Genomic DNA, 12,445 nt, shown 5'->3' with positions numbered 1-12,445 from the left:
ATTAGTGTTTAATAAAATATTCATGATAATGATACATTCTCATAAATCTAACAAAGCATTTTCATACTCCGACTAATACTCTCTCTCTCTCTCTCTCTCTCTAAAGATAATAAGAAAAATATAATTAATAATAACCCCAATATAATAATCAACTTAAGAAATCAATATTAATATGTGTTTATTATTAATAGCTAAAGCATTAAACTCGTGTATAAATTACAATACACGCTGTTATTATTAAATTTTGTTCCTTTATGAACTGTCTCCAAAATGCGCAGTTTCCAGCTTCTTTTTAATTTGATGTTGCATCACTTGCAGAAAAGAAAGTACATATTAATTTATTATATAACTAATATTAAATATCACAGATATGAATTATACATTTACAACCAATATACACTATGGTGTATACGATATAATTGAAGTGCGTTTCGGTGCGTTCCGGCGTTTCGTTTCGGCGTTTCGGTGCGTTCCGGTGTTTCTTTGCACCCCTCCCTCCCAATCAAAACACAAATTTAACTCTTTTGATGAATTAAAGGACTTTTGTTAATCTAACTCATCTACTGTAATTAATCCCCCACATCTGAATTTAAAATAGTAATCAAATCTAGCAAATTTTCCGCTTAATCCCGTATGTGCTATCCCGCATTAAAGCGTCCCAGGATTCAAGATGGACGACTGCAACCTTGAAAAACTATCGGTAACGCCTGGGAAAATGTCCCCGGCGTTTCACATGAACGTTACAGAATACTATGCCACTGTTTCATGTGAGGTTGGAGAAATTACGATTACTGCACTTACTCGAGATAGTAGTGCATCATATTCAATTTCAGTAAGTTGTAATAAAGCGAACAAGAATGTTGTGTTCAACTGTGTCAGGTGGTATACTTAGTCCTACAAAGTAAGACACATCATCCAATATTTTTGTTCTGGGGGGTGATGGAACAAAAACAACATTTGCTATGTCTTACACTGTAGGACTAGTGGTATACTCCAACGCTGTATTATCGCGGCAAACGGGATTTTACAATTAATTTTGGATACGTCTTGCGGTTGTTTACAGAGGTAAAGCTGTAACCGGTAAGGACGGAAATATCTTACAGCAAAATTTCCTCTAAAATGTCAAGAATTTGTATAAGTTTACAATGAAAAAGAATGAATATCACTTTTGTGTAAAGTGCATACAGTTACGTTCATCATCATATAAAAAATTCCAGTCAAACTTGCTACACGTGCATTGGCTTTGATTACGAAGTATATTCAGTTTACCGTCTGATGTTTGATGATTATTGGTCATATACTGATGGTGACATACATGTCCTTACAAGGTTAAGCTTGCAATTTCATTCCATGGTAGCTAGTATGGACCAGAATTTATAAAATGTTGCTTATGATCATACTTTTCTTACATAAATAAGAATATAATAACAGTTAAATTTTCTTGAAATCAGTAATAATATTAATAATAGTTATTTTATATTTACATTTCTTTGCCCACATTGCTTTAAAATTCATATAAAGTTAAATAATAATTGCTTTTAATTTGTGATGTTGTTATTCATGGATTTACAATTGAATTACATTTGTGTGTTCGATTTTATCATTGGATCCTTTCGTTTATTGTGGAAATATTATGCCAGTACAAGTGTGGACGTTTCTTCTCATAAGTAAGTTGTATTTTGTGTTTATTATAAAACCTGCATACTACCATAGTTAAGTTAAGGAAATACTGTGATAATATAGAGTTGTTCCCCCATGGTATGTTAATCTGGGTCAGCCATTGTACGCTGTTTTTTTTACATTTACGAGCTTCGATTGACAAAGACTTTTTATAGGAGTAGAAAGAGGGAAAGTCATTGAAACCTTATAAATTATAAGTAAGCAGCAATAACAAAACAGTTTTAATATGTACCGATAAGAACATTAAGTACCTTGATAATACAGCATTCTGGGCTAGCAAGCCTGTTGCATCTTTGGGGGTACCTCCACCCCCCCAACAAAATGCCCCCCCCCCCCCCAAATAAAACAACAAACAAAAACAAAACAAACCTTTTCTGCAGCTGTTTACATACCCTTGTGCAAGCATAGTTGATGATTGATGGCAAATCATCCAATGTCAACTTTTTTCTCTCCACGATATCATTTTCGTTAGGTATTGTTGGTGCAATATGCATGATATACCCAAATAAAGCCAGTCATGCAGTCGATTCACAAAGTAATAAGTTAGATAAACTTCTGTGTGTTGGATAATAATTCATTTTCAGTAACTTGATCACATCCATTTGAGTTGCATTTATGATTTAAAGCAAAGGTGTTTCCCAGTTGTAATACATGTATTTCAAAGAATACACTTATAATAAATGAGTGCAATGCACACATTTATTATAAGGATCAAAATATAGAAGATAAAGCTTCCATTATATAGATAAAAAGTATATTAGATGGATATAGATAACTTACAAGAAATTTGTAGGAGCCAATAATGTGCCATGATCCTGCAGTGAATGCATCAGATTCATGCAGATTTTCCAATTTTAGTGATTTACTCAAGAAAACCTAATTGGTTTGATTTTTTTTGTTCCCACAACATTGGCACCAGGTTTCAAATTCAGTTACCTTAAAAAATCTGAATTTTGACATAATGTATACATCATGCTACCTCTTCTGTACACATTGTATTTAACTGATTAGCCCAGTCAGTTTTGAGGCTTGTTTCTCTGACAAATAATTTCTGAATATAATTGTTAATTTAAATGTTAGTTTTGGGTCTGAAAATACATGGGAAGACTTAGCTGCTTTTTACAAAATGTCTGAGAGTTTAGGATTTAGAACAATCTGACATAGGATTAAGGTAGTTTCAGAAATACCATGGTGAGAAGTGCAGAAATTTAAAAAGTTAGAAATTTATTTTCTTTATTATTATCAGTGAATCTTTTTTTTCAGGGAAGTGGGGGAAGCAAGAAAGTTAGCTTGCAAGAGGGGACTGTGACCGATATAAAAATAGAAGTCACTGCTGAGGATGGCACTGTAAAACACTACTTTATCCATGTGAAACGACTATCAGCTAGAGATGCTACACTTAGTGATATCAAACTTAGTTCTGGAACATTAGATCCAGAATTCAGCCCAGACGTGACAAGCTACTCATGTGAGATTTTCATTACGTTGACGAAACTTTGGAATTTTATATAAATTAAAAGATTTAAATCTTAATGTGGGCTTCTGGCAGAAAGAGCAATGATTTAGTTTCCCATATAACTGGCAAAGTTTAATTTTGTTACATTTTGTCTTACTCCATTGTACCTGTCTTACGTTTCAGACAAAAACAATAGAGGCAAGTGTTAATTTTCTTGTGCTTATCACTTTATCTAATTTTATCTGGGTGTACTGAATACTTGAAATTGCCTCTGTCTTCATTCTCATTCTGTGAGATATCTCACCTACATAAGTAGTCATTGATAACTGTTGCATGTGCATGAATTCTTTTACCATTATAATAAGTGAGCAAATTATTAGCCAATAAAAACATTTCCAATAAAGCTGGTATGATTAATTGGATTATATTTGGTTTGAACAGCATTGGTATTTTGTTCTTTGTTCAACTCTTATACTTATGAGTGGATCACCCTTTGATTTCATCAAAGGAGTGTGATTAAAGTAAGGAAAGGCACTTGACTGACATTAGTATTTGATTCCTTTTTGAACTTATTTAATAACAGTAATGATTCTTTAGTTTTTAATTAATTGTACAGAGGATCAACTTCCACATGCAGTTTTGTGTTTAAAGTATATTGATGGGATGTTAATTTTAGGAGCTGTCTGCATTTTTATTTAAAGAACAGAAAGTATATTATGAACCTTTTGCAATTAGTTGTCAAGCATATCTTTAACATGTAGATAAAATGAATTTACTAAATTATTTCACAAAGGGAAGGTAATAACAAAGTTACAGAAAAAAATCTTATAACAATGGATAAATTTAAGGTGACAAATGAGTCTGAGATAACAATCTGTAGAATGAAATATTAGCTAGACTCAGTGATTGCAAAAATGACCCATCAACTAAGAGACAGAGAAACTTGTGGAAAACCATTTTCTGATCTGTGAATTGATTTAGTCTTGAGAGAAGAAGTTAGGGAAAGTCTGAACTCCTTTCCATTCTTGATGAAAGCAATTGGAGGCTACTGTATCTGGGCAAGATGTAGTGCTTACGTAGACAATGGAAACTGGAGAATTAAGACCTTTCAAAAAATAAATGTTCTTTTCAAATGAATATTGTTACATGCTATAGCAGTTAATGAAACTAAACATAGATATCTTTCTGCATCCATAACAGTGAAAGTATTGATACATGTACTCACTCAGTGATCTCATTGCATCCATAACAGTTAAAGTATCGATACATATACTCACTGAATGATCTCATTGCATCAATAACAGTTAAAGTATCGATACATGTACTCACTGAATGATCTCATTGCATCCGTTACAGTCAAAGTATCGATACATGTACTCACTGAATGATCTCATTGCATCCATTACAGTGAAAGTATTTATACAAGTACTCACTGAATGATCTCACTGCATCCATTACAGTGAAAGTATTGATAAATGTACTCAATGATGTCATTGCATCAATAACAGTTAAAGTATTGATACATGTACTCACTGAATGATGTCATTGCATCCATAACAGTTAAAGTATCGATACATGTACTCACTGAATGATCTCACTGCATCCATACCAGTTCAAGTATTGATACATATACTCACTAAATGATCTCATTGCATCTATAACAGTTAAAGTATCGATACATTTACTCACTGAATGATGTAATTGCATCCATTACAGTTAAAGTATCGATGCATGTACTCACTGAATGATATCATTGCATCCATAACAGTTAAAGTATCGATACATGTACTCACTGAACGATCTCATTGTATCCATACCAGTTAAAGTATTGATACATATACTCACTAAATGATCTCATTGCATCTATAACAGTTAAAGTATCGATACATGTACTCACTGAACGATCTCATTGCATCCATTACAGTTAAAGTATCAATACATGTACTCACTGAATGATCTCATTGCATCTATAACAGTTAAAGTATCGATACATGTACTCACTGAATGATGTCATTGCATCCATAACAGTTAAAGTATCGATACATTTACTCACTGAATGATGTCATTGCATCCATTACAGTGAAAGTATTGATACATGTACTCACTGAATGATCTCATTGCATCCATTACAGTGAAAGTATCAATACATGTACTCACTGAATGATCTCATTGCATCCATTACAGTTAAAGTATCAATACATGTACTCACTGAATGATCTCATTGCATCCATTACAGTTAAAGTATCAATACATGTACTCACTGAATGATCTCATTGCATCCATTACAGTTAAAGTATCAATACATGTACTCACTGAATGATCTCATTGCATCCATTACAGTTAAAGTATCAATACATGTACTCACTGAATGATCTCATTGCATCCATTACAGTTAAAGTATCAATACATGTACTCACTGAATGATCTCATTGCATCCATTACAGTTAAAGTGTCAATACATGTACTCACTGAATGATCTCATTGCATCCATTACAGTTAAAGTATCAATACATGTACTCACTGAATGATCTCATTGCATCCATTACAGTGAAAGTATCGATACATATACTCACTGAATGATCTCATTGCATCCATTACAGTTAAAGTATCAATACATGTACTCACTGAATGATGTCGTTGCATCCATTACAGTGAAAGTATCGATACATATACTCACTGAATGATCTCATTGCATCCATTACAGTTAAAGTATCAATACATGTTCTCACTGAATGATGTCATTGCATCCATTACAGTGAAAGTATCGATACATATACTCACTGAATGATCTCATTGCATCCATTACAGTTAAAGTATTGATACATGTACTCACTGAATGATCTCATTGCATCCATTACAGTTAAAGTATTGATACATGTACTCACTGAATGATCTCATTGCATCCATAACAGTTAAAGTATCAATACATGTACTCACTGAATGATCTCATTGCATCCATTACAGTTAAAGTATCGATACATATACTCACTGAATGATCTCATTGCATCCATTACAGTTAAAGTATCAATACATGTACTCACTGAATGATGTCATTGCATCCATAACAGTTAAAGTATTGATACATATACTCACTGAATGATCTCATTGCATCCATTACAGTTAAAGTATTGATACATGTACTCACTGAATGATCTCATTGCATCCATAACAGTTAAAGTATTGATACATATACTCACTGAATGATCTCATTGCATCCATAACAGTTAAAGTATCAATACATGTACTCACTGAATGATCTCATTGCATCCATTACAGTTAAAGTATCAATACATGTACTCACTAAATGAAGTCATTGCATCCATTACAGTGAAAGTATTGATAAATGTACTCATTGATGTCATTGCATCCATAACAGTTAAAGTATTGATAAATGTATTCATTGATGTCATTGCATCCATTACAGTGAAAGCATTGATAAATGTACTCATTGATGTCATTGCATCCATAACAGTTAAAGTATCGATGCATGTACTCACTGAATGATCTCATTGCATCCATTACAGTTAAAGTATCAATACATGTACTCACTGGTTGAGTGCATTGCATCCATAACAGTTAATTTACAATAATTCTTTATGATTCTTTAGAAAATATGCAGATTAAGCAAATGTGCTTGCTGTGTAAGCAAAGAAAATGATATGCCTGAATTAGTGCCAAAAATAATCCATAAATAATGTAAGGAAAGATAAAGAATATTTATGGTTCAGTAGATGTACATGCTGAAATCATTAAGTGTTGTATGTATCAGTTTCAAACCACTAGAATTATACCTGCTTGATTCTGTATGAATATAAATACTTTTTATAATTCCTTTAACTTAAGCATTAATAATTGTTAATGATGACATGTTTGAAAGGGAATGGACAGTGAGATTTTCAGTAATTTCAACAATTTTAAGCCATGGAAGTGTTGTTGATGATTAGCAGTTCCTTTATTGCATAGGTCTGTAAAAGTGATGTTGATAATTATCAATTCCGTAATTAGGTAGGTCTGTAAAAATTATGTTGATGATTATAGTACTGTAATTCCTTAATTTCATAGAAACATGAATTGATTTTTAAAACTCAGTTGATGATCCTTTTATGACCACCACACTGTTTGGTGCTTATTTATTTATACTAGTTGACTAAGCAAAATATCTGTAGGTTATTGTTTACCTTGGATTAAAAAAGGATTGGACACAGGATGTGGCAAAGACAAACACAAAGGAGACTTAATGACTTTATTTTTAAGTGACTGTAATAATAAGATTCACAATTATCAGCTTTTTAAAGCATTAATGTCTTTCACAAATAAACTAAGATCATAGTACAGCATTTGATTATGGATACAACTGAAAAGAACGTTCACATATAGAAAATTGTAACATTGTTATTCTTATAAAGGACACAGCAATAAGACATTTTTTTCTTCAGGAATTTTACACATCTTGACAGATGGTTAAATCAAACTCTTGTTTATTTGGTACAAAGTCTTTTGTAGTACTTCAGGATATTGGTAAAATTATTATAAAATTTTGAGATCTATTTTGAACCCGCAACCAACCGCATCCGAGGTGGATGGTCTAACCAATAGGCCACCTGAGCAGCTGAGCAGTTGTTTAAAAATAGAAAACTTGCCCAGGTCATTGGTAGGAAGCTACTTGCTATGAAATAAATTTGTGGAAATATTACAGGCACAATGGGATGGGTCAGGCAAAGCATAAGTTACATGCCCCTCCATTTTTTATGTGTATTGTTGTTATTTTATGTGGAAGTTTGAAACTGATTTTGTGATAGGTTTTTCTGTGCAGATGTCTTCTAGGGTCAGTACGTCACATGGAAGAGGTAAAGATACAAGTAAACACTTATGTTTTCCTAAAGCTTGTGTAGCAGTTTTAGCACTCTTGATCTCAAGTAACCCCATTGTCACATGGAAGCAGTAAAGATACAAGTCTTCATGGAAATACAGTATTTGTGTATTTGATAGTATATTTTAGGCATGTAGGACAAACGTATTTCAAAGGTTGAAACTGCTTCATTGAATTGAGATCTATAGATAGTGTACAGATACATTTCAAAACATGAATACCTGTGATAATCATAGATTGATATCACAGTAAACTTCAGTACCTATATTTATTCTTTTGTTTTAGGCTTGTTGCCCTGTAATGTGGCCAGTGTCACTGTAATTCCCACTGCCCCAGATAAGAAAAATGAAGTGACAGTGCTAGGAAACAAACCTGGTTCTCCCACCCCCCTGAATGTGGGAGATACTCCTGTTGAGATTGAAGTCACTTCTGCAGATGGATCTAATAAACAGGTACTGTTATAAAGCATGGTGCATTTAAAACAGATCTAATAAACAGGTACTATTATAAGGCATGGTGCATTTAAAATGGACGGATCTAATAAACAGGTATTGTTATAAAGCATGGTGCATTTAAAATGGACGGATCTAGTAAACAGGTACTTTTATAAAGCATGGTGCATTTAAAACATTTGTTTCATAAAGTTTATATTTATTAGTGTCATGATGTCATATTATAAATATCATAAACCACACCATGACATAATAGCAACTATCATGTGTTAAAAGAACCCTGACTTTGTACATTTCCTCTTGAAAAATTTGTCATTGAAGGGTATATTTCAGATTACTATTTACTGAGTTTTCTTTTTCTAAATGCATACATCATTTACAAAGATGGAAATTCTATTTATCATAATTGAAAAGAGAATATCACTTGGTGAAATCCATTTGTTGACATTGATAAACATTGGAAGTTCTATTTATCATAACTGCAAAGAGAATTTCACTTAGTAAGGTCATTTTTGAAATTGATGTACAGTGTAAAAAAGATGACTCTTGTAGGCTAATAAATTTAGTACTTGGTGATGAATGGTATTATCAACTTAAGGTATCCTTTTTGACATCAACATTTTCGTCTGAATATAGCTGCATATAAATTAGATCTAACTGCAAATTGCATAGACCCACATCAGCTGTCACATCATGTGCTGGTAGATCAGGGTCTGTGTAGTTTTTCTTAGGAGTAATCAGTAGAACAAACATCATAGACCCTGAACTGCTGGTGCATTATGCAAAGGCAGATCAGGGTCTATATTGTTTACAATTGGACCTGACTTACAAGCAAGTACATATTGTAAGTTTTCTTTTATATCAGAAGAATTTAAGCAGCTTTACTTCTACTGAATTGTGCTGAATTTTCTTTGTGCAGTTTCAAATCACAGTGTAATGGATTAAAAACAAAATACATACAGTTTAGTTAATAGTGTGCAGTTGTGTTTTTATGCATGTGGATGTCCATAATAGATACTGTATTTACCGTACATGATCGGACACTATTTGTTGGGACACTATAAATTAGTTTCTAAAGTATGTTCTGGGATACATCATTTTGTTTCAAGTCGTACGTTGTGGGACACCTTATAAATCATTCAAAAACTACACGTCAAAAAATGCACTCCAACTGAAATTTTCAAGATGGAACTGTACACGAGATAAAACTCTTTAATCCACAGCAGCAGCTCGGCACAGCCCTTCCCCAGCACACATACGATCCATTCTTTTGGTGCACGAATATTTGTTCATGCTGTGAAAAATTATTGTTGGAGGCAACACCTCTCCTGAAGCAGAAACTGCAAGGACTAAAGTCAGATTTTTAAAAATCTGCACCAGTTGTGCTAATTCTCACACTTTTAGCCCCCATCTTATTGTCAGTCCATCTAGCAGTGACATCAAAGTACGCTACAATTTCATCCATGTTAATAATCATATTGTCTGTGAAATCATCTTCTTTTTTGGCTGTCATGAATTCATCAAATGATTTTATTTTCTCCAAATCTTCTGGGTGACACTGGGTCATAGATGCCAATGCACATCCCATTGTTTCAATTTATTTTCAAAATTCCCATGAATGCCAGTGAATAGGAACCAAAGTTAGCTTCCATATCACGGTTGACTTTGTATATTAAAAAAAAGAGAAAAATTTGCACATTTAAAGGAATCCAAAGTCGGCTTCCAAGGTTGGCTTTCTTGTGATAAAATAACCTTTGAGTTGATACCCTTTAAAAAAAAATGGGCTTAAAAGTATACAAAGTTGGCTTCCAAGGTCAGATTGCTTTGTAATAAAAAATAACCTTTGTCTTTGATGTCTTGTCAGTAAGTTCAGACAATGAGTTTACTGCTTGCTGCCAGTTGTGTTTATTCACCACCTGGGCTTCTGTTTGCTTGGCATCTGTAGTTATATGTAATACAAACGGGCATTGATGTTTTCAGGTAAATAGTATACACAGCAATAACTTGCTTTGATGATACTTTTTGTAACCCATGCTACCGAAAAGATTGTCTCTTGCACTCGAGTGAATGTATTATCAAATAATTTTTATTTTGCAAGATACTGTCATATAGTTGACCTGGATATAATTCAGTCTTGGTTATTTAGCACCTAACACCATGTCATGCATGAATGGCAGATGTCTTCAAGCAGTCGGTCAAATATATCCCTCTCATTTGCAATTTTGTTGGATCCAGTCATCATTTGGATAAGATATTCAAACCTTTGAGTACAACCAAACACGATTTGTTTCTCAGTGTTCATGTCAGTCAGTGAACAATGTGTCATCGGTCATACATGATACATGATACATGCTACAGTATGGATGCCTACGCTATACAGAGTTTGTGGATATGTTTTATTCTGTAATGCTCATGACAACAAAAAAAGGTTTCATTGGTAACAATACAAGATTGGTTTCTTTTGTTTTATTATCAAATAAGCATTTTGTTTATCTATATTATGGCAATATGCAGTGGGAGGGGGCAGCGCAAATTCAACACAAATTTGTTTTGTTTCTTAAGCCTTGGGACATATAACCTAGGTGAAAAAGTATTTTATTTTGTCCCAATATATACAGTAAATATGATATATACAATTAGATATGAAATTGATCGACCTGATTGAATTAACAATATTTTCCTTGTTGCATGCAGATCCTGACAATAATTAAAATTATTTCAAACTTTAATTTTACATGTATTCTTTACAGTATGTAAGTTTGTATTCAGTATTGGAACATTGAAAACTCAAAATGCTATGATCCCACATTTTTGGTTTGGGTTTTCAGGTATTATGAATTTGTCAAGGTTATAAGGAAAATGCGTTTTGAAGGGACTTAGTGAGTCATTCATTGGCTCTGACTTACTGAGTCTTTCAAGCGGTGCTAATTTAGGGAGTCATTCAGGTAGAACCGAATATACAAGAGATTGATGTATGAGTTTTTGAATTTTTTTTATGTGTTTCAGGTTTATGTTGTGCTAATCACCAAGAAACAGCTACCTCGTCATGTCAGAATTACAGACCCTGAATTAGCTTGTCAATTTGAGTGCCCAGTATCTCTCAGTCCCCTCTATCGCCCAATCACCATAAGAGGCAGTGACCCCAAGCACACCTTTTCTGCCCCAGTCATTGATGAGCTTACAAGGATGTCCAAGACTGACCCACTAAATGATATGCCACTGGACAAGAACTGGAGAGTGGAGGATATTGAGCTAGAGAAAAGAATTGCAGGGGTACAAGCTTGTGTGCCTCTCACTTATGGAGGTATTTTGTCTGGCTTTCTCTTGTACAGCACATTTGCAGAAGTTCATTATTTGAGCTGAGGCACTTAACTGTGTTCATTCTTTTGGTCATGTCAGTATTTTACTAAGATGGCATAAATGAAAGCAAGAAAATGAATAACTATTAATATTTTTGTACAGTGATATAAAGGCAAACTGAAGATTTTCAGGGTAGAAAATATTGATACACCACTCCCTCGATAACTTGCGAACCCACTTATAACACGTGGTCAGGTGTGGATCCCATTTTTTTATGTCGGGTGAACTCACTGTTATAAATTTTATTGTGTATGTAACATAAACTACCTTAAATTAACTAACTCTTTCATAACTGTGATCAAAGATAGCAGGGCAACCAAGTGAAGCGAATACTTCATAAAATAAAGAGTTTGATCTCACAGATATGGGCCATTGTGGGCAAGCAATTTTCAGATAATTTCTAAAATGGCACTTAGAGATATCCTCAAGGAAGATAAGAAGTTTCACTCTTACTTTCAGTGAAATCATGACATCAATATTGAACTAATTGAACAATACAAAATTGAGTTTCAACTTGTGCGATTGTCCTATGAAACAAATGTAACTAGTTTTTGAAAACAAGGAATATTGTTTGGTGGTATATAAACAGATAGTCTAGTTTCCAGCTACTTTGACTCCTGACCTGCT

The 12,445-nt window shown here is 33.3% G+C and overlaps 1 protein-coding gene across 1 annotated transcript in view; it reads left to right on the top strand.

Annotated features, from left to right (window-relative positions):
- The first annotated feature begins 665 nt into the window (after positions 1 to 665).
- LOC149804209 (uncharacterized) overlaps positions 666 to 12,445 on the top strand; it is an 80,395-nt gene continuing 68,615 nt past the window's right edge. The window contains exons 1-4 of the mRNA XM_089937936.1: positions 666 to 832; positions 2,944 to 3,148; positions 8,292 to 8,458; positions 11,465 to 11,762. Of these exons, the coding sequence (XP_089794062.1) occupies positions 671 to 832; positions 2,944 to 3,148; positions 8,292 to 8,458; positions 11,465 to 11,762 (832 nt within the window). The 5' untranslated portion in view covers positions 666 to 670. The remainder of the gene's footprint in view (positions 833 to 2,943; positions 3,149 to 8,291; positions 8,459 to 11,464; positions 11,763 to 12,445) is intronic.

This window comes from Sinohyriopsis cumingii, chromosome 2 (assembly GCF_028554795.1).
Source record: "Sinohyriopsis cumingii isolate HCF-2022 chromosome 2, ASM2855479v2, whole genome shotgun sequence".
NCBI lineage: Eukaryota > Metazoa > Mollusca > Bivalvia > Unionida > Unionidae > Sinohyriopsis > Sinohyriopsis cumingii.
This window is presented reverse-complemented; position numbering and strand designations above follow the sequence as displayed.